Source organism: Rana temporaria, chromosome 1 (assembly GCF_905171775.1).
Source record: "Rana temporaria chromosome 1, aRanTem1.1, whole genome shotgun sequence".
Taxonomy (NCBI): domain Eukaryota; kingdom Metazoa; phylum Chordata; class Amphibia; order Anura; family Ranidae; genus Rana; species Rana temporaria.
The window spans coordinates 210,103,746-210,129,133 of NC_053489.1; the positions used below are offsets into that span (position 1 = coordinate 210,103,746).

The window sequence follows — 25,388 nt, forward strand, 5'->3', positions numbered from 1 at the left end:
TTGGTAAATAGGGGGAGGGCAGTGGCGCTTGCTAATTATCAAGATAACATAAAAATGCAAAAAACTAAATAACTTCTAAAATACTGCTGTGGTCACAATCCAAATGTTCAACCAATTGAGCCAGAAAATTTGTGTCACTCCTAATCACTGTCACCCACCATCAACCAACAGGATGAAAAGGGAGGGTAAGCTTGAGTGATGTTGTTGTAAATATGTTGTAAATAATCACGCCGCTTAATCATAGCGGCGTGATCAGGAGGAGCCGGTGGTGACGTCATCTCTGCTCGCGGCCGAGAGCAGAGACATTTTAAACTATACGCTACATGCTGTCTGATAACGAGCCTGCTGTAAGTGTATTTGCTTGTATTTTATTAAATAGTTTTACACTATGGAGTTCTTATTTGTTTGAGAGCCATCCCACCTGTGTACTTGTTGCTGGAGCCTGGGGACCTGGGGATCACTGACCAGAGGGATTGTTGTTAAAAGGACTAACGGGCTGGCCGGGAGCTTCCTATTACAGGCTTAATTTGCTAGTAAGCCAGCAGCATTTGGAGAACTATAGGCTTTTTACAAGCCTTCCTGAGGTGAGAGGCTTGGGGAAACGGATCACTTGTCTTGCATGTTATGCACTGTGTGACCTATTGTGAAGTCAAGCACTTTTATTGGAACACTTATGCACTTTGGAAAAGTATTGTCGATTGAAGCACCTTGCTGTGATTTATCTTGGACACTGGATTGACATGTTTTTTATTTTTGCACAGATCTTCGAGTGTGGAGTGTGCACAGAGACTCACGTTTTTATATTCTAATTTTATTTTTTTATTTTTTTTTAATCATTTGCATGTCTCTTATTTATTCACTTGATTATTATCATTATGTTTATATGGTTGACATATCATTTTATTTTATATTTAGTTATTTCAACACATTCTCACGATATTGATTTTTATCATCACTTATTTGGTGATATCCTCTATACCACCAAGTGGTTCATATTTACAACAGCATCACTCAAGTTTACCCTCCCTTTTCATCCTGTTGATTGATGGTGGGTGATAGTGATTAGGAGTGACACAAATGTTCTGGCTCAATTGGTTGAACATTTGGATTGTGACCACAGCAGGATTTTAGAAGTTATTTTTGCATTTTTATGTTATATTTCTGTTTTGTCATAGGAACAGGAAGTACGTTAGTCACCCCAGTGGGGATACAGGTATTAAAAAAAGCCAGAGAGATGTTCTAACACTACTGCAAATCACCCAAATCATAAAAATGTCTGGAAATATAGTTGATATTACTGGATACATTAACCCCCTGCATATAATTATACAGTGTTAATAAATAAGGTTAAGCAAAATTATGCAAAATTAGAGTGGCAACTCTCAGGGACAGCTGGACCATTGGAATCTGAAGTCCTGAAATGTTCCATTCATGAAGCTGAGTAAGAGGCTGTCTTGTATCTTTTCAGTGGAGTTTATAGAAAGCTAAACTGTTGATGTTTTTCGATTTTCTGAAAAGGCTTCTTTTTTTTTTTGCAGTAATTCCTTGTTGCTGGTAGGGTTAATGGTGGAGGGGAGGTGGTGGGTAGTAGTGGAGATTTTGCAATGAACTGAAAAGAGCATTCTTTAATCAGGGCCACCAGGTCAGATGGTTTGCTCAATTCCATTCATGTGGAATGTTGGAGTCCCAGGCTTTTTCCTGCATTTCTCTAAGAAGAAACACTAGCTATTTGCAAGTGTACTGTGTGTCTTCTTTGCTTATATACTTGCCTTTTTTTCGCTTGGTGAATGTCATTGGTGTAAATTCTTTGACATATAGGTACAAAATGTTCCAACTTTTTTTTTTTTTTTTTTTTTTGTCACAGTTTAGGGTTTTTAGTGTATAATATTGCTTTGTATAAAAACATTTTTTTCCACATTCAAATATCAACTGGACTTACCCCTTATTGATTTTGAGGGAGCCATTTTGTGGACTTTACCACATTTAAAAAAATGATTGCAAGCAACATCACCCCGGTGTTTCACTGACAGGAGTGAAAACAAAAGCTGCTCAACAACCGCTTATCACTGCGGCATTTAAGCAGCCACTAAAGCCATCACAAACGCTATCGGTGTGTATAGGTGCAGACATGAGGCCATATTCAGTTTTGCAAAACGAGGGCTTTAAACACATGTTGAAAGCGCTTAAACCACGTTACCACTTTTTTTTTTTTTTTTTGCTGATCCGAAAAATGATCCGATCCGTGACTCTGATCCGAGAAACGATCCGATCAGTTGCACCCCTAGTCATCTAGCATGCACTGTTTGGGGTTTAGTGGAATGTTGACTTTAAATACCTGATTAATGGTTGCAACTACTCCCTTCCAATAGAGATTCAGTTTTGGGCACCACCATAGTAAGTGAATAAGATCTCCATGATCTCTAGAGCATTGGGGGCAGCCTGCATCTTCTCATATGCCCATCTTGTATAGTCTGACAGGTGTAAAATGTACCCGAAAGACAACAAAGAGCTGGGACAGATGTTGCACTGTATTAAGAGAGCACAGTTGTATGGTGCGTAGTACCTCTTCCCATTGGTCCTCCTCACATCCCCCTCCCAACAGGTAAGTTTATTAGATTTTGGCAAAAGCCAGTTCTTCCAGACCAGTGGCTAAGTTGTGTTTTCCTGTGACCTGTGTAAGAAGAGCCATGGTTGGGTCTCCTCTGTCCCCCTCCCTGATAGTCTCCTTGGGGATAACATGGGCAATATGTTGGCGCTGGGCTGCTATATAATTTAACTAAGGGTTGTGTAGGGCTAGCCCCCCCCCCCCCTGCCTCCTTGGATTTTTGGAGTTCCAATTTAATCCTCCAGGGGATCTCTCAAGCCATATAAATGAGTGAAGCATAGAATTTATGATGCGGAATACCCTAAGTGTAACTACCATTGGTGTATTGTGTAGTACATAAAGCAGTTGTGGCATGAATATCATTTTAGTTAGGTTTACTCTGCCTACCAATGACATTTTTAGTTCAGACCATACTTTAATTTTGCCCTAATACGGCTTAGTAATGGGCAGATATTGAGGGAGACATAATCTCGTGGCTGTGGGGTAACATATGCTCCCAGGTATTTAAATTGAGGGGTGACCGGGATGTTATGGAGTGTGGCTCGCTGACTGCCAGGGGTAGAGTCTAACGGCATGATCGAGGATTTGGTCCAATTGATTACTAGGCCTGAAAACTCTCTTCAAATTTTTTAATGACCGTCATGGCTTCCTTCAGGGAGCCCTCCATGTCACCCAATAATAACAGTGTCGTCTGCATGGAGCATTATCTTTTCATGGATCTGGCAATATTTAAAACCTGTTATTAAGGGATTGGAGTGGATCAAAGCTGTCAGTGGTTCTATGCCTATGGCGAATAGAAGAGGGGACAGAGGGCATCCCTGTCAAGTTCCTCTATACAAAGGGAAGGTAGATGATACATGACCTGCTTCTCTAATCACTGCTTTCAGAGAGGAATAGTAGTTGCACCCACAATAGAAATATGGGTCCAAATCCAAACTTAAGCATCGTAGATACATCCATAGATACTGCCATTCTACACTGTTGAATGCCTTATGGGCATCTAATGACAGCAGTGCCCTATCTCCCATATCATCGGCCCAGGATTGTATATTAACAAATAGACGTTGAAAATTAATGTGTCAACATCGGAAGAAGATGATGAAGACTGGGCAAGAGCTAACAAAAGAGCAGAAGAACACAGCTGAAGATGTCCGGACGACGGGAGAAGATGCCGGAGAGGGGAGGCGAAGGAGACCCCCGGAGCTGTCTAATAAATTACTTTCAAAATCAGTGTAATGTGTTTTTGTTTTTTTAATTGACACTTTGTACCCCTACCCATTCACCTGGGGAAAATGTACCCCCATACTCATTCACATAGGGTGGGGGCTGGGATCTAGACGTCCCCTTATTAAAAAGGGGCTCCCAGATTCTGATAAGCCCCGCCCCCCACCCGCAGACCCAGACAACTAACAGCCAGGGTTGTCGGGAAGGGGCCTTTGTCCTCATCAACATGGGGACACAGTGCTTTGGGGTGGGGGGCGCAGCACCCACCCCCCCATGTTGAGGGCATGCTACCTGGTACAGGAGGGGGGGAATTATCGATATAGAGCATTATCAGAGGATCGTTTACTAAAACAGATGCAAGTTTACAGCCTATCAGTTGGAATTACATGATAGAAAAATATCTTGATAATACTCCAGGTAGAAGGATGTATGAATATAGGAGTTACCCCATAGGAATATGGACAATGTTAACGATATCCTTAGCAAAGACCTCTAACTGACAGAATATACCTTAAGAATAGATTATCAAAAGTTTGTACTATAATGCAATAAGATTATATTTGATGCTATATGTAGTCACCACAAACACTTTTTTTTTTTATTTTTTTATTGTGGAAAATGTGAAAACTTGAATAAAAATTATTAAAGGAAAAAAAACTTAGTGGTAGTAAACTCTGTACTACCACTTTACCCTACAGGTAAGCCTATAACAAGGCTTACCTGTAGGTATAAAGAATATCTCCTAAACCTGTATTCCCCCCGCAATGCGCCGCTGACTGCAGCGGGGATCCTCGGCTAAAGGGCCGGCAGCCTCCAGACCTTGCCGGAGAAAAGTCTGGAGTGACAACATCGCCGCTCCAGCCAACCACAGCGCTGGAGCGGCGATACCCGGAAGACATGCAGAGGAAAGATGACATCTCCCTCGGTGTGGACCAGGTAAGTTCCTCTCACCTCGTTCAAAGATAAGTATTTCATAATCAGCTAGTATGCGGTGCATACTAGCTGATTATGGCTTTTGCTTTTCAGGTTTAAAAAAAAACAAAAAAAAAATGACAGCGGGTATACAACCGCTTTAAGTTTAATGCCGCTTTTAAGATGTTTGTGGAGTCGGTGACCTTTGTAAAATGTTTGAAAATCAAATAAGTTCTGCTAGTATCTTCTGTAATAATAGTATGAATATTGGATTAGTGCATTTTTTATTTATTTTTTTCTTTCCTACTACATGTTAAAAGTCTTAACTCTTGATCCCGTTTTGCTTAATTTATGCTCTAATAATCTATTCCTTTTATCTTTCTGTTTCTTAAAATATACATTTGTGCTCCTCTTATTTTCTGTATTTTATGTTTTTTTTTACATATACTTTCTTTTTTTTCTTCCTGCTTTCTCCACGCAAAACAGACGGTGAGTTTTTACATTGTCCTGTCTTGATTTTGTCCCTGTCTAAAAATATTTTGTTAAAATTATATTCTGTAAAACTGGAGGTTAGCATTGCCATTAGCAGTCAGCTTATATTTTTAGTTTGTCAATGACAATATTATTAGTTGTACTTTCTACTTTTCTCCCTCACATTTATTAAATTATAAAAGCAGCACAGTTTCAGATATACTTCTGTTAACATATTTGTTAGCTTACTCACCACCTGAGTGTCTGCAAGATGAAAGAAGCCATTGGGTTGCTTAGCTCGCCAATATCTACAAAAACTGAACTCTTGAGCTTTGCGTAGGCCAACACTGTAAGAGTATGTTTATTAGCACTGTCATTGGGATACAAGCGGCCTAGCCACAAGTGTCTCTTTATGCTGGCCATAAAAGGTTTGAATCTTTGCAGGTTCAGCAGGACCTTTTTAGCCGCTAGCAATAATCGCTGTGTTCCAGTCATTTGCACGAGCACAGCGGCTCCAGCCGCTGTCTTTCCTCATTGAACCAATTGATCGCAGCAGGAGCCATTGGCTCCCACTGCTCTCAATCAAATCCTGTGACACGGGAAGTGTTATTAACCACTTAAAGTGGAGGTTCACCCTTTCTGACATCACACGGAGTCGAGCCATCCTACCGACAGAATGCCGTTTTTTTTTTCCTCAGCACATACCTCGTTATTACGATTTTCACCTCACGGCAATCCCGCGGGAGTGGGCGTTCCCAAGCACTGCCTGTGATTGACAGGCTTCCGAATGGCACATACTGCGCGTCACAGGTTGCCGAAAAACCCCAAACGTCGGTGCGGCTCTATACGACGCCTGCACACCGACGTTCGGGTTCTGTCTGCAACCTGTGACGCGCAGTATGCGCCGTTCGGAAGCCTGTCAATCACAGGCAGTGCTTGGGAACGCCCACTCCCGCGGGATTGCCGTGAGGTGAAAATCGTGATAACTAGGTATGTGCTGAGAAAAAAAAAACAAAACGGCATTGTGTCGGTAGGATGGCTCAACTTCGTGTGATGTCAGAAATTTTTTTAAAGGGTGAACCTCCACTATAAGGACCGCCTCCTGCACATATACGTCGGCAGAATGGCACGGCTTGGCACATCCACGTACAGGTACGTCCTGTACTAGCACTCAGCCGTGGGTCGCGGGCGCGCGCCCCGGTCCGAAGCTCCATGACCGGCAGGCCCGGTCGCCGCTGGAGCCCCGCGATCGGTCCCCGGAGCTGGAGAACGGGGAGAGCCGTGTGTAAACACGGCTTCCCTGTTCTTCACTGTGGCGGCAGCATCGATCGTGTCATCCCTTTTTATAGGGGGACACAATCGATGACGTCACACCTACAGCCACACCCCACTACAGTTGTAAACACACTTCAGGGAACACATAACCCCAACAGAGCCCCCTGTGGTTAACTCCCAAACTGCAACTGTCAATTTCACAATAAACAATGCTTTTTAAAAGCATTTTTTGCTGTGAAAATGACAATGGTCCAAAAAATGTGTCAAAATTGTCCGCCATAATGTCGCAGTCACAAAAAAAAAACGCTGATCGCCGCCATTAGTAGTTTAAAAAATAATTAATAAAAATGCAATAAAACTATCCCCTATTTTGTAAACGCTATACATTTTGCGCAAACCAACCGATAAACGTGTATTGCGTTTTTTTTTTTTTTTTTTTACCAAAAATAGGTAGAAGAATACGTATCGGCCTAAACTGAGGGGAACATTTTTTTAAATATATTTTTGGGGGATATTTATTATAGCAAAAAGTAAAAAATATTGAATTTTTTCAAAATTGTCGCTCTATTTTTGTTTATAGCGCAAAAAATTTAAATCGCAGAGGTAATTAAATACCACCAAAAGAAAGCTCTATTTGTGGGGAAAAAAATGGACGCCAATTTTGTTTGGGAGCCATGTCGCACGACCGCGCAATTGTCAGTTAAAGCAACGCAGTGCCGAATCGCAAAAAGGGGCCTGGTCTTTTACCTGCATTTTGGTCCGGGTCTTAAGTGGTTAAAGGCAACATTTTTTTAAATTAAAATAACCAACATGTTACACTAGAGCTGCACGATTAATCGTAAGAAAATCGCGATCTCGATTCACCCCCCCCCCCCCACGAGCTCCAGGACGGCTGGTGTTGCCATAGGAAAGTCCCTGGCTTCGGCTTCGCTCCGGAGCGGCGGCCATCTTGGTACACCCGGTGGCGGGTGTCTCGCAGGAAGTGACGTTTCGGCCCCCCATCTTGCTCCACCCCACACTCCTGCACAGTAATGATAGTGAGAAGGGGGCAAGCGGACATCTTGTTACACCCAACAGTTATTTTCAACACAAAACGGAGCTTATGTGGTTAAATACAGTATATGTAAATCTGACAGACTGTTTACATGTTACATTTTAAAAGCAGCAGCAAGCCTTACATGCTTGCTAATGTGACAGAGCACCTCTGATTTTCACATTTAATTAAATGTGAAAATCAGAGCTGTTCTTTCACATTGGCAACCATGTAAGGTCAGCAGGTTTGCTGCGGCTTTGAAAACTTAACATGTAAACAGTCCGTCAGATTTACGTATACTGTATTTAAAGCGGGGGTTCACCCAAAAAAAATGTTTTAACATTACATTCAGCCGAGTTGTCATAATGACAATCGGCTGTTTTTTTATTTTATTTTATCCCCGTACATACCGTATTTTCATTGCCGCTTCTGGGTATGTCTTCTGCGGGACTGGGCATTCCTAATTGATTGACATGCTTCCGACGGTCGCATACAGCGCGTCACGAGTTGCCGAAAGAAGCCGAACGTCGGTGCGGCTCTATACGGCGCCTGCGCACCGATGTTCGGCTTCTTTCGGAAACTCGTGACGCGCAGTATGCAACGGTCGGAAGCCTGTCAATCAATTAGGAATGCCCAGTCCCGCAGAAGACATACCCGGAAGCGGCGGTGAAAATACGGTATGTATGGGGATAAAATTAAAAAAAAACCAGCCGATTGTCGTCATGACAACTCGGCTGATTGTAATGTTAAAAAATTTTTTTTTGGGTGAACCTCCGCTTTAACCACATAAGCTCTTGATCTTCATTTTATACAAAAGAATCGCGCTTCTCATTTTTCCCAGAATCGTGCAGCTCTATGTTATACTCGCCTGCTCTGTGCAGTGGCACAGAGCAGCCTCATACCTCCTATTCTGGGGTGCCCCGCTGGCGATCTTGGCAGCTCCACTTCTGTGTCTTCCCCATAGAAAGTACTTGCTATGGTAGCAGACATGCGGGTTCGCTCCTGAACCGGCCTCTGTTTGTCCATAGACACACACCGCACAGCCTGGCCTCTCCCACCTCACAAGATTCCTGCTGCTGCCACCTCTGTACCTGTAAGGCGGGAGAGAGAACAGCGATGTTGCTCTTGGGCACAGCACTAGATCGAAAGAGGAGATGGGTAAGTACGTTTTTTTTTATTTTTAAAACCTTCATGCATACAATGCATCAAGATATATATATATATATATATATATATATATATATATATATATATATATATATATATAATGTCTTTAGAGCCAATTTAAATATTGCATGTTCAGCCATAACAAAATATGTGTAATGTTTTCTGCTGAGTTATTCTAGACTGCCAACAGACTTCCCGGAATCTTTCTACACACACAGCCAAGTGTTAAATACATTTCTTCTGACTCTACCCACTCTTCCCAAATAACATCCAAATAACAACCCAACATAACATTACAACCACCTACTTATATACCCTAGTATCGCTACTATGTCCTAGTAATTTTCTTATTTTTCTTGGTCTGAATTTTTTTTATCTAATGCTGTTATTAATATATGCCCCACATGTCTTTAAGGGAGTAAAGTTCAAACCTAGTAAATCTTATTTCTACTTGTATATTCCTGTTTGAGCATGTTTTGTATGTACCATTCATATTTTATGTTTTGTGTGTGTGTGTGTGTGTGTGTGTGTGTGTGTATATACACCATAACATACAATAAGAAAGTATCTATAGTAAAGGTGGCGCTTAATAGTCCCAAGAAATTATTCTAAAATGTATGTTCAAATGATGGTTCAATCCTGTGGTAAGCAGAACATAGGGGAGACCTGTCACCAGCACCCGACAATACATCCGCTTACCCTATTAAATGGACCCTCATCACAAAGGTCACATATGAAGTATACAGGAAGCCCATCGATCTTCATACATCTATAGCAGCAGACCTGATAGTAGATGCAGCAAACCCAGGTATAACTCTCGTTATTCAAGGTTCACCACAGAAGCACTCCAGTGGTAATCGCTACACATACAACATCCCATGGTGGACAAAAGGAAAAATGCCTCATTTGGCAGTACATCGGGATAGTGTTTAATCAAGCAAAAACAAATAAAGTTCACTGACATTAACAAACAAATCAAACTCTATTTGCATGTATGCAGCCTTTCCCCACCACAAAGATGGCCGCTGTGTCCCAGCATGCAGTAGCTGGGACACGGGTAGTCTGGCACCCTCATATTCAGTAATTGGAGATGTGGTGGCCAGAGACCTGGAGCAGCTTCAAACTAAGAGAAATATGAGGGGCTATATGTTTTGAAAGGGTCTTGACCACCTAAGGAAACATAAAGAATAAGATATAGTGTTGCCAACTAAATTTGCACCAAGTATGGCTAATCTCCAAGACTAAGTGGGAGGAGGTTGTCGTCTATGTTGGGCCTAGGCCAGAGTTGATTCTCTGAAAAAGGTACATAGACAAGATCCTCCTTATATGGGCTGGTAAACAGAGTGGCCTTGATGCTTTTGTGGCCTTCCTCAACTGAAATGTTAGGGGCGTTTCCCTCCACCACATCCAGTAAATCCGAGGTCCATTTTTTTGGAACTTAAAATTGAAGTGCAGGATGGCGCCATTGTCAAGTCAACTTTTTTTAAGGAGACGGACAGAAATGGCTTCATCTGCACTAAGAGTTGTCATCATCCTGCCTGGCTAAGATCGGTTTTCCGGTCAGTCAGTTCCTACATTTGAGGAGGAATTGCACAAGGTCTGAAGACTTCATGTGAGAGGCCTCTCTGCTCTTAAGTTAAAATTCCTAGAGAAAGTAATGAGATGACTTGAGCAAGCTATAGTAGACCGTTCAACTAAGAAGAATAGAGAGGAACTGCTCGGCAGTGATACTGAACGATGGCTATAAGCATGTATTTTTTTTTTTTTTTCTACACGGAAATAGTCTATCAAAAACCATCTTGCGTAAGGATTGGAATGTTCTTAAGAACGACAGGGTCCTAGGGCCTCTTCTTCCGCAGACACCGGCAGTAGTTTTTAGGGGTGCTCCAAGTAGCAATTCTATATCCACCCAATAGAATCTTTTTTTTCACAATATGGGGGGTTAGCGGCGCTTTACTGACATTTTTGAAAAGGTATTCGGCCACTAGAGGGGTGCTTTTAACCCCCGCTAGCGGCAGGAAAAGTGTTAAAACCACCCGCAAAGCGCTGTTGGTTCAGCCACGACGCCCATTCATTTCAATGGGCAGGAGCGGTGTACACATCGCTCCTTCCCTGCTCCAAAGATACTTGCAGGAGGTTGTGTTTTTTTTGTTTTTTACATCCTGCAAGCGCATTGCATTCGTGTGAAAGCACTCAGGCTTTACACTGAGACTGCAGGGGAGACTTTTTCAGGCACTTTTAAGGTGGTATTTTTAGCTCAAAAGCGCCTGAAAAACGCTCCAGTGTGAAGGGGTCTAAGGAGTGGAAGTTCCCAACTGTTGGCAAATCCCTATAAGAACTTCAGTCTGCATTTGCAATGCATGCTTGTCCTTGTACAAGCATGCATTGCATTGCATGATTATTTCCTATGATGAATATTGCACCTCTTTTGATATACAGCAGAAGGGGATTGAAAAGGTAAAGGTAAGGTGGTGTTAGCCCCCTAAACCTTATGTTCCATTGTTTGATGCTTGTCAGGACCCGGTCAGCATTTACTGACAGCTCTTACCTCTTCCAATTGGCTGAAGGTTAAGAAGAGCACACTTGTTTCAATGAAAGGAGATTTAGTATTTTGGCTGTCCTGAGCCTTTTGGTTGGATTGACACAGAGGGGGAAATTTACTAAAACTGGTGCAGCTGTGAATGATAGCCAATCGGCATCTAACTTCAGTTTGTTTAATTAAAGAGGTGTTCCACCCTGGGAATTTTTTTTCTCAAAGTCAGCAGCTACAAATACTGTAGCTGCTGACTTTTAATATATGGACGCTTACCTGTCCAGGGAGCCCACTATGTCGGCACACCAGCCGATATTCGGATTAGTTGTTGGGTGCTGCCGCTGCCATCTCTATTAAAGGAAACTGGCAGTAAAGCCTTTCAGCTTCAGACTGTCCCCTACTGCGCATGCGCGAACCCCTCTGCACTTTCTAATTGGCCCGGTGGCAGAGGAGGGGGAGAACTTCTGCCGTGCCGTCTCCCGGAAGTGCAGACAAGGACCTGTCAAAATGGGTACCGGTTCCCACCTACCCCCTGAAAGGTGCCAAATGGGGGGCGGGGGGAGCAAATAAGGGGGAGTGGATGGGTGGAACTCCGCTTTAGGCCAAGACAATAAAACCTGAAAGCCGGTTGGTTTCTTTACAGAGCTGCACCAGATTTTTCACTCCAGTTTCAGTAAATAAACCCCAGAGTATATTATTTTTCTAATTGGAGAAATACTTTTAAAGCCTTGTCTTTTAAATTCCCTGAGCATGAAGGCTGTTTTAATGCCATGCATATGTGGTAATGTGCCAGTTACCCATCAATTGAATGGCTATTGCCACGTATATGTCCAGAATATGCATGCATGTTAGTTGACCTATTACATTTTTTTTTTTTTGTAAAATCTTTATTTGTGAATAGCGAAGTTGTACAACACAACTCACATTGTCTTAAGCATTTGTAGCAAACAGTATGCCAATCATTTCTCAAAATAACATAAAAACAGAACACGCAAAAAAAAAAAACGGACAGACTGTAATAATCATGACCCAATGTGCTAAGGAGCATAAGTTAGACTCAAAAACCTGGTAGCGAGCCGGAGATGGGTCCACCCCCCTGCTAATGAAACAAAAAACATCATAGCAGTAAAACAAAATGGGGGGGTCATTCCCGACCCCCCCCACCTACACATTAAAGCGGGAGTTCACCCTATATAAATAAAAAAAAAAATTTCCCTCTAGCATTAAATTCGGCATAGTAGCGCGAGCTACAGTATGCCTGTCTGTATTTTTTTATCGCCGTACTCACTGTTATATCGTACATAGAAGATTCTGGGGAATGGGCGTTCCTATGGAGAGGGAAGGTGATTGACGGCCGGCCCTGGCACGTCACGCTTCTCCGGAAATAGCCGAAATAGGCTTGGCTCTTCACGGCGCCTGCGCATAGCCTGTGCGCAGGCGCCGTGAAGAGCTGAGACCCTCTTCCGGCTGTCTTCGGGGAGCGTGACGTGCCAGAGCCGGCCGTCAATCACCCTCCCTCTTGCTAGGAACGCCCATTCCCCGCGGCAGACGGAATCGTCTATGTACGATATAACAGTGAGTACGGGGATAAAAAATTTAAGACCGGCATACTGTAGCTCGCGCTACTATGCCGGATTTTATGCTGAAATGTTGTTCTGCAGGGTGAACCACCGCTTTAAGGCGGGTGCCTTCAAAAAATTAGTGAGAACTTGGAGTCCAGTCAGCCAGTCGTCCAGGCGGCACACCTCCATCACATCGCTACATTGTAAGTGGCTGGAAAGTAAAAGTCGCAGCACTTCCCTCCTCCCACCAGTTGCTTAAATAGGCCAAGACAGTCTGGCTAAAAGCTCTGTGTTGATTTAGGGGGCCCGAGGTCGTCGTTTAAGGGACAGGTCTGCCAGTTCCAGTAATGCAACATCCAGACTTGAGGACACATACCCCGGATCTGAGACATATGTAGCCCACGCTGACCAGGTGTTGTAAAAGTGCTCCCGGGTATTTCTGCAGGTGGCGATCCAGTCCTCTGCCTCCCGTATTTCACTAACCTTACGTATTCATTCCTGCCTGGTAGGGACTTGCGGGCGCTTCAATATATAGGGAGTAGCCGCTTGGCTGCATTCTAGAGATGGGGCAGTACGCTCCTTCTGTACTGGCCCACTGGTATGGGTGGAATGTGTAACAGAAAGTTAAATGGGGAGAAGGGCATGTCTTAAGTCTAGAATTACCTTGATCTGGGACTGTATGTCCTCCCAATAGGGTCGTATCACAGGAAATTCCCCACCATATATGTAGGAGCGTACCCTTGTGGCCACAGCCCCTCCAACACTGGTCTGACGTGGATGGGTACAGGACAGTACATCTTATCAGCTCCTTACATGTGCTCTCTCTAAGATGGCTACTATGCCCCTTGACCCTTGTCATCACTGCTGGGTAGAGCCAGCCTTAAAGTGCCAGTACATATGGAACCCTTCAGGTATAACAGATTGCCTGTGTCCTATTTTTATGCCTGTTTTGTTAGCAGACACACTCCCTAATAAACTTGGTCTTAGGGGTCAAAGCCCATCTGCTGGAATTATCCAACTAAGCCAGTAGATGCATCCTCCTTCTCGTGACCACTGGGGTCTTTTACATGTGTCATGAATATTTCCAGATACTACTGAAATCAGCTGGGTCCTTCAAAAATCATTAGTCAGTATTTTCTCTTTTTGTCCATGGACAGACACAGCCTTTCCAAAGTCTTGACATATGGGTTATGTTCCTGTTCATAGGAGAGGACGAGGCAGAACATGTTAGAGATTTAAATGCATGCTACTTTAACAGAGTTGAACAGCCCTGCCCACGGGGCGGTCCCTCCGGACATAACCCTCCTCCCTGCAGCATGCAGCCTGTTTTTTTTCTGCCTAGCAGAGGACGTGGCTCCCTGAAGAAATGTTTTATTTTTAAAAGCCCAGGGGTGGGCTTTTTGCTCCAGGGTCCATACACGACTGGGCTGTTTTGTTGTCTCACTCGCAGTGGACCGGCTAACGGCTACTCCAACGGAATGCGCCAATGGGTCCTCGCATGGACGGGCAAGTACAATCCCTCCTGCCTCGGCGGGTTAGAACAGTTGGGCATTCCTGGGGTTAGGGGGTTCTCCTATCCTCCCTTTCCCTGCTTTCTGTCACATTCCCTCTGCTGCTCTACGGAGCTTGCTGCGACCGGGCCGGACCTGTGGGGGGGCTCCGTTTTCCCAATAGGGGACTGTGGGGTGTCGGGGCCTGTTTTTCTGGGGGGGGGGGGGGTCCTCTGCCTCAGATAAGTCCCTACCTTGGCCTTCTCATCCACATCGCGGCTTTTCACCGCCATTTTGGCAGCGCCATTTTTAGCATGCCTGCTGATTCCATTGAATTTCCCATTGGCGGCCATTTTGTTGTGGCCGCGCTGTGGCGCAGGTTGTTGCGGGCGGCCATTTTCTTGTGGTCGCGCCCTTTTTCTTGTGGTCGCGCCCTTTACTCTGAGGCGTCTGGCGGACATTTTGTGTGGGTTTTGGCCTCTAGTGTTAGCTTCCTGAATGGCGTGCAGCACGATTCTCCTCAGATCTTTTCCTCACAGCTTTTCCTCACAATACACACTGTGTACAGAGGGCGGGCAGCGGCGCTGAGTCTCTTGCTGAGCAGTCTTTCTGAGCAGTCCCCAGGTCTTGAATAGGTCCCTGAGAGTTGTCTGTGGTATTATGGAGTCAGTATCCGGCCCTTCTTCCCCAAACATGTTAGACGTGGCAACTGGTGCCCCTGCGGTTTCCATGGACACTTTGTTGGCAGTAGGGTTGTCCCGATACTAGTATCGGGACCTATACCGAGCATTTGCGCGAGTACTTGTACTTGCGCAAATGCTCCTGATGCCTTTACCGATACCTAGGATGGGCGGAGTCGGCGTCAGCGGTGCGGAGAGCGAGTCCTCGGCGTATAAGTAAACTGCTGAACTGTGAAATGAAATGTCTTTCTCATCATCCTGAAAACTTGCAGCGTGTGTTCTGCAGCTTCTGCTGTTCAATAGGTGACTCAATGCTGGGAGGGAGTTTTGATCAACACTGAGAACGGCCCAGGGGGAGGGGAGAGCTGGGAGGGGGGGTCCTGCCTTTTTCTGGTGAATAAATAAGAACGGTTAGGAGGGCAGGATGTGAGCTCAGAGAGAATGCAATGTCGCCTTCTTCCCTGGAATCACCTGAACTGCAGTGCCACCCGCTGACGGCTCTTCTGTATTGCAAGTAATATAGTGCCCAGTCCTTTTTTAACTAAGTTGATGTGAAAAATTACAGGTTCCTCAAGAGGTTGCTGGCGGTTTCTTCAGAGTGATCAAAGGTTTTCATTTCCAACTCAGATAGCAAATACATTCATTGGGGTCACTATTTTATTATCTGTAAGGCAGGCATTTTTTCCCACTGACCACCAATGTTAGGGTTATTCTTCCCACTGACCGCCAATGTAAGGGGCATTCTTCCCACTGACCGCCAATGTAAGGGGCATTCTTCCCACTGACCGCCAATGTAAGGGGCATTCTTCCCACTGACCGCCAATGTAAGGGGCATTCTTCCCACTGACCGCCAATGTAAGGGGCATTCTTCCCACTGACCGCCAATGTAAGGGGCATTCTTCCCACTGACCGCCAATGTAAGGGGCATTCTTCCCACTGACCGCCAATGTAAGGGGCATTCTTCCCACTGACCGCCAATGTAAGGAACAGTCTGTATTGTGGTTTGAAACATGTCACATGACATTAAAAAAAGGATCAGTACTTGTAATCGGTCTTAAAAAAAAAAAAAAAGGGGGGTATCGGGACAACACTAGTTGGCAGTCCTGGAATCATTTGTTGCCAGGGTAGAAGCGGCATGTGGGCGTAAGGGGTGTAAAAAACGCCCCTCCCCCGCCATCTCCTGGGAAATGCTCTAACTCAGACTTGGGCCTGGCTGCGGCACAGGAACCCGGTTCTGGGTTGTCAGAGGATGTGGACCAGGACCTTCTTTGTGAGGAAGACCCCTCGCCCGGGTCGGTGCTGTGAGGTACTTCCTTAAGCTGGATGGTTCAGCTAAGGCATCCACTGAGGGTTCAGTCTCCTTTTAAGGCACGAGTCGGATCGCTCTGTAAAAGTTCAGACTCACTGAATGGTCAAAGATTTTGCTCCAGACTGTGGAGGAGCATCAGCTCCTTCCTGAGTGTGTAAGACTGGCAGGCCAGTTGGTCCATGGCCTTGTATACGTCTGTGATGCTACCCTGGATGCAGCCCCCTTGATATCCAGAGCCTCTGTCTCTGCGGTGGTATTGCGCTGCTTGATTTGGCTGAAATGCTGGTCCGCTGACCAGGCTTTCAAAAAAGCTTTGGCAGATTTACCCTTCAAAGGTGGGAGACTTTTTGGTACCTCGCTAGACGACATTATTAAAGATGTCACTGGAGGTAAGAGTGCTCTCCTCCCTCAGTCCACCAAGGGGAAGGAGCCACGTTGTAAGCAGGGTCCTTCTTTTCCCACGCAGAAGCGGTATTTTCGTCAGTCAGGGCCCACGGGTAGACCCTCCCATGCTGACAAAAGCTCAGCTGGGGGACAGAAACGTCCCTGGGTGCGTAAGCCGAACAAACCGGCAACCAAACCTGCCACCGCATGAAGTTTTGCCCCCACCCAACTCATGGGTGGGGGGACGGCTTTGCAGGTTCACGACTCGGTGGACCTCCCTGCTCTCTGACCGGTGGGTCTGCAAGGTGGTCACTTCGGGGTACAAGATAGAGTTTCTTTCCTATTCACGGAACAGATTATTTCCCTCAAATCTCCCTCTCCTTCCGGCTCGTTGGTCTGCCCTATTGGGGGCTGTGCAAGACTTGCTGAGTTGCAGAATTATTTTGCCTGTTCCGCAGGACGAGAGGTTTCATGGATTTTATTCAAATCTGTTTGTGGTCCCGAAGGAGGACGGGGTCCGTCCAATCTTGGACCTCAAAGACCTAAATGCCTTTGTGAGAGTACAGAAGTTCCGCATGGAATCCATTCGTTCTGTGGTGGCTGTGCTCCATCCGGGGGGACTTTCTGGCATCCTTGGACATCAAGGACGCATACTTGCATGTCCCGATTTGCGCAGGACACCAGAGGTTTCTGCGTTTTGCGATCTCAAGACTATCAGTTTGTGGCACTTCCCTTTGGCCTAGCGTCCGCACCAAGAGTTTTCACCAAGGTGCTCGCTCAGATTCTAGCTTTATTGAGACAGCGAGGCATTGCCAACGTGGGCTACTTAGACGATCTTCTGAAAGCAGCTTCTGGCTCAGAATTCAAGGTGGATGTGTCTATAGCCGGCCAGACCCTCCGAGAATTTGGTTGAGTGTTAAACATCCAGAAGTCGGCCCTGATACCGACTCAGCATTTGGAATACCTGGGGTTGATTCTGGACTCCGGAGGCGAGCGTCTTCCTTCCCTTGGAATAAATTGCAGACTCTCCAGTCTGCATTGAAGCTGTTGCCATCCCGCAAATGGTCGTCGCTCCGTTTTTGAATGTGAGTCCTGGGCCTCATGGTAGCCTCCTTCGAGGCTGTACTGTATGCCCAATTCCACACAAGTATTGCAGAGGGAGATCCTGTCCAAATGGCACAAATCTCCATTGTCTCTGAATCGCTAGATTCAGGTGGGCCACCTAGTCAGTCTCTGAATTGGTGGCTGAGATCCCCGGCTCTTCGGTCCGGGAAGTCGTTTCTCCCCTTCCAGGGGACGGTGATTACGACAGACGCAATCCTCACAGGTTGGGGGGCGTCTGGGGGGTCCAGTCGGCCCAGGGTTACTGGACTGTAGAATAATCCCGTCTGCCGCTCAATGTCCTGGAACTTCGGGCGATCGCACTGTGCCTTTCCTCGTGGTCGACGAGGTTGCAAGGTCGCCCAATCAGGATCCAGTCGCACAATGCCACGGAGGTGGCTTATGTCAACCATCAGGGGGGAACACGGAGCTCGGCTGCAGTGTCGGAGGTCGCGCACATCCTGCGGTGGGCGGAAAAAAGCGTGTCGGCTGTCTACATTCCTGGCGTAGAAAATTGGCAGGCAGACTACCTAAGTCGCCAAATGCTGGACCAGGGGTAATGGTCATTGCATCCGGAGGTGATTCAACTCCTTTGCAGGAGGTGGGACACACCGGACATGGATCTCCTGACCTCTCGCCTTAACCGCAAGGTGTCAAGGTTCGTGGCCAGGTCCAGAGATCCCTGGGCAGACGTGTCAGGCACGTTGGTGGCCCCGTGGGGCTAGTATTGCTTAATTTGTGCCTTTTCCCCACTAAAGTTGCTTCCTCGTCTGCGCCGCAGAGTAGAGGCCGAGGGGATCCCAGTGATTTTAATCGCTGCAGATGGGCCCCGGCGTCCTTGGTACGCCGATCTCGTGCGCCTGGTGGATGCACCCTGGCGGCTGCCAATGCGGGAGGACCTTCTGTTTCAAGGTCCCATACTTCATCCTGCTTTTACAGTCACTGGTTTTAACGGCATGGCTATTGAAAGCCAGATACTGAGGGACCGAGGTCTTTCAGACTCGGTCATCTCAACCGTGCTGAGGGCACGGAAGTTTTCTTCCAGGAAGATCTACCATGGCACCTTGAAGGCCTACACCTCTGTGTGAAGAGATGGGGTGGCATCCATGAACGTATTCGGTTTTAAGAGGTGTTATACTTTATGGTTTATGTTTAGATCATAATACTATCTCATTGTCACTTAATATAAGATTTCTCTTTCGTTCATGGATGGACACAACAGCAATCTTGACAAAGTGGGTATTGGCTTTCATTCAGGAGTGACTAGGCAGAAAACTTGTTAAAAAAATGTTAATCACATCGCACACTGTACAGTACCGGGTACAACCCCTCTCCCTGCATCTCGCAGCTCAGTTTTTTTCTGCCTAGCAAAGGAGAAGCACATGGCTCCCTTTGGGCCCGTAGGCTTATTTTTATTTCTATTTTTTGTTCCTGTGATCTGCGATTAACTGCCTCCTGGGTGTCAAGCTGGATCCCAGATCCTTGTCTCCCCAGTTTCGGCCAGCGAGCGTGTGCCGACCTTGGCTACACACTGGGTCGTCCACAACATGCCCGTCGCTCTACAGGTAGCCGGTGAGCTACTAGCTCCGGGGCACGCATAGACGGCTGAGTCACAGCATGCTGGGCTGACGGTCACCTCCGTAACCGCACGTAAGATGGTCTGTCTGGGATGCTTCCAGCATAATCCACGTAGTAATCCCCTGCTTTGGCAGAAGGACATAGTTGGACATTCCCAGGGAGGTCGAGTAGGGGGTTCTATCCTTCCTTTCCTCCCTCCCTTCCTTCCCTCCTCCCAGGGCTCTGTGAGCTAGGCTGGCTGCTGGGGGTTCACCTGTGGGGGGGCTTCATCTGTGGCAGGAACTGCGCTGTGCATCCGCTACTGGGGTGCTAGTGGGCTGCCATTAAGAGTGTCAGTTTTTGCTTATCTGTGCGTTTCTCCCTCCATGCTGTTGGCGGCCATTTTGGCGGTGCCCGGGGCTTGTTTGGCCTCGATCTGCCGCTCAGTGGCCATTTTATTGTGGTCTGCGCCGTTTTGGCCTCTACCGCTCGGCGGCCATTTTCTTGTGGTGTGCGCCGTTTATACAGTACGGCTGCTTGGCGACCATTTTGTGGGGGCTTTTGGCCTCTAGTGTGCATTTAACCGGAACGAATCAACAGACACACGCTGCGGAGGGTCAGACTGACACAGGCGGCTGCCAAGAGAACATCTCAAGTAAAAAGCGGATGGCAGTGCGGTACCGTTCAAGGGTGGCGAGTCCTCTGGGTGGCCCCTCTTTTCTGTGGCAGCTAGGAGGGTGGGCGGCTGTTACCTTGCCTGGAGTCCCTGTGGGTGTCAGGCGCGTGGGTCAGCATGGCATCAGAAACGGACGCCTCTTCCCTTGAAACACCAGAGTTTGCAATTGGTGCCCCTGCACCGATGTATCGGTGGACGCTATGTTGGCGATCCTGCAGGCTTTTGTTGCTAAGGTGGAAGCGGCGTGTGGGAACACGGGGGGGGGGGGGGTAAAAAGCACCCCTCCCCCGCCATCTTTTGGGGACAACTCTAATACGGAGCCGGGCCCAGCTACGGCTCATGGCCCTGGTTCTGAATGTATCTGAGGATGCGGACCGAGGTCGGCCAGACAGTGAGGATGACTCCGGGTCAGCACGCGAAAAGGCTCTGGCAGGTGATCTTATCACCGCAGTGTGAGATACTCTAAAGATAGGAGTCTGCAGAAGCAACAGGGGCGTCCAGTCCCTTTTGGGTTCCGTAAGCCAACCCGCACTGCTAAGGTGTCTCCTTGTGTGTCTTATCTAGACAAACTTTTATACAAGGAGTGGGACAAACCACAGAAGGTTTTTTTGGTCCCTAAAAGTTTGGCGGTGCGTTACCCTTTGAGGAGTTTCCTGAAAAAATTGACCTCTTCTCCGATAGTGGACCCCCCTGTGTCCAGGTTAAACAACGCAACCACGATTCCGGTGGAAGGGGCTCCTGATTTCAAGGACTTTACGGACAAGAAGGCTGAGGCGGTCACCCGCGACCTATACACGGTGGTGGGCTTGGCTGTACGTCCAACGATGGTTGGGGCCCTGGTGTCTCAGACTCTCACTGAATGGGAACAAATGCTGCCCAATGGGTTAAAAGCACGTCGGGCTCCCTCGGACGAGGTGGCTCTGGCCGACCAATTGGTACAGGGCCTAAAATTTGTCTGCGACCCAGCCTTGGATACTATTCCTTTTGCTGTTAGGCCGTCTGCTCTGGCTAAAGTGTTGGTCTGCGGACCAATCTTCCAAGAAGGCCCTGATGGATTTGCCCTTTAAGGGCGACAGACTTTTTGGAGTATCTCTGGATGACATTATTAAGGATGCCACAGGTGGTAAGAGTACCCTGCTCCCACAATCCAAAAAGGGTAAGGAGCCACGCTGTAGGCAAAGGCCCTCCTTCACCGCACACAAGCGTTTTTTTTCCGTCCGCCCAGCATGGCAGGTAAACAATCTTGGGCCAATAAAGCGCCTGCTGAGGGACCGAAGCGTCCCTGGTTTCGCAAGCCCAACAAGCCTGCGAACAAATCTACGTCCGCATGAAGGTCTGCCTCCGCCCATCTCTCAGGTGGGGGGGATGTCTTTGCGAATTCGCGACCCGGTGGACATCTCTGATCTCCGACCAGTGGGTTTGCGAAGTAGTTTCCTCGGGGGAAAAAAGATAGAGTTTCTCTCTTACCCACCAAACAGATTTTTTTCCCTCCAACCTCCAGCTTCAGCCGACCCGTCGGGAATCCCTGTATGGGGCGGTTCAGGATCTGCTGATACGCGGGGTGATAATTTCTGTCCCAGTACAGGAACGGTTTCAGGGGTTTTACTCAAATCTGTTCATAGTACCAAAGGAGGATGGGGTTCGTACAATCCTGGACCTCAAGGCCCTCAATTGCTTTGTGATGGTACAAAGATTCCGGATGGAGTCGGTTCACTCTGTTGTTGCTGCTCTCCATCCGGGGGACTTTCTGGCGTCTTTGGACATCAAGGACGCATACTTGCATGTTCCCATATGCACCAGGCATCAGAGATTCCTGCGCTTTTCGTTCAGGGAGGACCACTATTAATTTGTGGCTCTCCCTTTTGGCCTTTCATCGGCACCGAGGGTGTTCACCAAAGTGCTCGCCCCGATTCTGGCCCTGCTAAGACAGCGTGGCATCGGTATTGTGGGCTACTTGGACGATCTTCCTCTGAGGGCCACTTCAAGCTCAAAATAAGAGGTGAGCGTGACTATAACCTGTTAGACCCTCCGAGACCTTGGTAGGGTACTGAACACTCAGAAGTCCGTATTGGTGCCGACTCAACGACTAGAATATCTGGGGTTGATTCTGAACTCCTCAGAGGTGAAAGTTTTTCTCCCTGTGGAAATGTTGCAGACCCTTCGGGCTGCGGTGCGGCAGTTGACATCCCAAAGATGGTTGTCACTCCGCTTTTGCATGCGGGTCCTGGGTCTCATGGTAGCCTCCTTCAAGGTGGTACCGTATACTCAATTTCACACTTGAGTGTCGCAGAAGGAAATTCCGTCCAGATGGGACAAGTGCCCATCGTCCCTGGATTGTCGAATCCGGGTGAGCCACCTAGTCAGGACCTCCCTGGTTTGGTGGTTGACATCACCGGCACTCCTATCCGGGAAGTCGTTCCTTAATTTTCACTGGATAGTGGTCACGACGGACGCAAGCCTTACCGGTTGGGGAGGAGTCTGGGGGGGTTCAGTCGGCTCAGGGTCGCTGGACTCCGGAGGAATCCCGCCTGACGATCAATGTCCTGGAACTCCGGGCGATCAGGCTGTGCCTCTCCACGTGGTCTCAGGATCCAGTCGGACAATGCCACGGCGGTGGCTTATGTCAACCATCACGGAGGAGCAAGAAGCTTGGCTGCAGCATCGGAGGTCGCTCACATCCTAAGGTGGGCAAAAAGGAGCATACCGGCCCTGTCGGCCGTATACATTCCAGGCGTAGAAAACTGGCAGGCGGACTACCTGAGTCGCCAGATGCTGGACCAAGGAGAATGGTCTCTACACCCGGATGTGTTTCAGCTCCTTTGCCAAAGATGGGGCAAGTCGGACGTAAATCTCCTATCTTCTCGACTCAACCGCAAAGTATTGAGGTTTGTGGAAAGATCAAGAGACCCATGGGCAGACGCGACAGATGCGATGGTGGCACCGTGGAGTCAGTATCGGCTAATCTATGCCTTCCCTCCTCTGATGCTCCTTCCTCATCTGCTTCGCAGAGTAGAGGCAGAGGGGATTCCAATGATCCTAATTGCTCCAGATTGGTCTTGGCATCCTTGGTACCCCGATCTAGTGCGCCTGGTAGCAGACGCCCCTTGGCGTCTACCGCTACGAAAGGACCTGCTGTCGCAAGGTACCATACACCATCCTGCTTTACAGTCGCTGGCTTTAACAGCATGGCTATTGAGAGCCAGGTGCTTAGAGACTGGGGCCTGTCAGATTCAGTGATCTCTACCATGAGGAGTGCTCGGAAATTGTTCTCTAGGAAGATTTACCATCGCACTTGGAAGGCCTACATATCCATGTGTGAGGAAATGGGGTGGCATCCGCGTACCTATTTGGTTTCCAGGGTCCTGCTGTTCTTACAACGTGGAGTGGATCAGAAGCTTGCCTTAAGTATGGTTAAGGGGCAGATATCTGCCCTGGCTGTCTTTTTTTTTTTTTCCAACGACCCCTGGCGGCTCACTCTCTAGTGAGAACATTTGTGCAGGGGGTTCGGAATGTGGCCCCCTGGTCCGTCCTCCATGGGACTTGAATCTGGTCCTCTTGGTGCTTCAGAAACCACAGTTGGAAAACATTAGGGAAATTCCCTTGTTGACACTTTCTCAGAAAGTGGTCTTTTTGGTGGCTGTTGCATCAGTTAGATGGGTTTCTGAGCTGGCAGCCTTGTCATGCAAGGCTCCCTATCTGGTCTTCCACAAGGATAAGGTGGTGCTGCGTCCGCAGCCTTCTCTTCTGCCTAAGGTCGTTTCGGCCTTCCATCTCAATGAGGACATTGTACTTCCATCCTTTTTTTCCTCGTCCGCATCATAAAGAGGCGACATTGCATTTCTTGGACGTTGTCCGAGCTTTGAGAGTATATTTATCTGCTACTGCTGTGTTCCTGAGGTCAGACTCACTGTTTGTTTCAGTGGCTGGTCCCAATAGGGTCCTGGGGGTCTCGTCTGCCACCATCTCAAGGTGGATCCGAAAGATTGTGATTCAGGCTTATTCCATAAAGGGTCGGGCGCCCCCTTTCCTGTCACGCCGCATTCGACCAGGGCAATAGGTGCCTCTTGGGCTTTCCGACATCAATCGTCTGTTTCACAGGTGTGTAAGGCGGCGACAAGGTTGATGTGAGTGCATCTTCGGATGCTTATTTCGGCCGCAAGGTTTTGCAGGCGGCTGTTTAAAGTTGCACCTCCTCCGTTGAGGAGCTCTGTTTTGTTTTGGGGTGAAGTTTTGTTTTAATGCTGTTCCCACCCCTCGTTTTTTGACACTGCTTTGGAATGTCCCACTTTGTCAAAATTGCTGCTGTGTCCGTCCATGAACAAAAGAGAAAATAGGATTTTTGTACTCGCCGTAAAAGCCATGAGTTCATGGACAGACACAGCACCCACCCCTCCTTTTTAAGTTTGTACTGCTTTTTGACGAACTGAGCTGGGAGAGGGGTTGTACCCGGAGGGACCGCCTCCTGGGTACTGTGATGTGATTAACAACACTTTCTAACAAGTTTCCTGCCTAGTCACTCCTGAATGAAGGCCAATACCCACTTTGTCAAGATTGCTGCTGTGTCCATCCATGAACTTGGAGAAAAGGATTTTACTGTGAGTGCAAAAATCCTATTTTTAAGTTAACTAGCCCATATACTATATATTTATTATTTTGGACACACAGAATATGCTTTAATTGTCATTTTAATGTTTTAAATCCTTATTTTTATATACTTTTTAAGATTCCAGCGCTCTTAAATCATAAGAGTGATCTTTTAATATGTTAACTAGTTTTGTGTTTAAAAACGGTTTAGCCTTTCCACTAGACCTCACATGTTCCACGTGAGGTCACTGCCTTTAAGTTTGAAAATGAGTCCTCTGGGTTTGGGTGGATAGTTCCAGTATAATCAATATATGCTTAGATCTGGCTTTATGTAATAATTTATCATCATTTATCCATAAGGTTTTGCTGGGAGATTTCCTTGTATGTATGGAATAGGGTCATTCAGCAGGTGAAGTTGGACACGTTGCTATTCTACTTCTAGAGATATCTCCTTTGCCTGCTGTTTACTGGGGCTGAGCCAAATTCCATTGAAAGCTCCAAGTAAAAAGTCCTTTTAAGTTTGCTTAAACTACAGAAGTCCTGGTAGGGTTAGCATATTAAGCGCTCAGACCCTACACATGATGTTGCCTAGTGCCAAAATGCATTAAACAATATATCAAGATCTAATGCAGCAAGCATTGAGTGCTGATGTATAATATTACTAACGTGAAAGTGAAACTGAACTAAAAAATGGAAAATGTGGGATGTTTTATAGACACCATCTAGAACTAAGGAAGTATAACTAAAGGCAAAACTTTATTTTTTATATATATTTTTTCAGTTTTGGATAGAGTTGAGAGGGATTGGCATATCAGTTGGGTTGCT

At 46.9% G+C, this 25,388-nt stretch overlaps 1 protein-coding gene across 2 annotated transcripts in view; it reads left to right on the top strand.

Moving 5' to 3' along the window:
• The window catches only part of CLTCL1 (clathrin heavy chain like 1), a 170,632-nt gene that overhangs the window by 48,992 nt on the left and 96,252 nt on the right, over positions 1–25,388 (top strand). The window contains exon 3 of one of the 2 annotated variants that reach the window (XM_040348535.1): positions 5,228–5,230. The exons of the other annotated variant lie outside the window; for it this stretch is intronic. Within the exon in view, the coding sequence (XP_040204469.1) occupies positions 5,228–5,230 (3 nt within the window). The remainder of the gene's footprint in view (positions 1–5,227; positions 5,231–25,388) is intronic. 2 annotated transcript variants of the gene reach the window in all.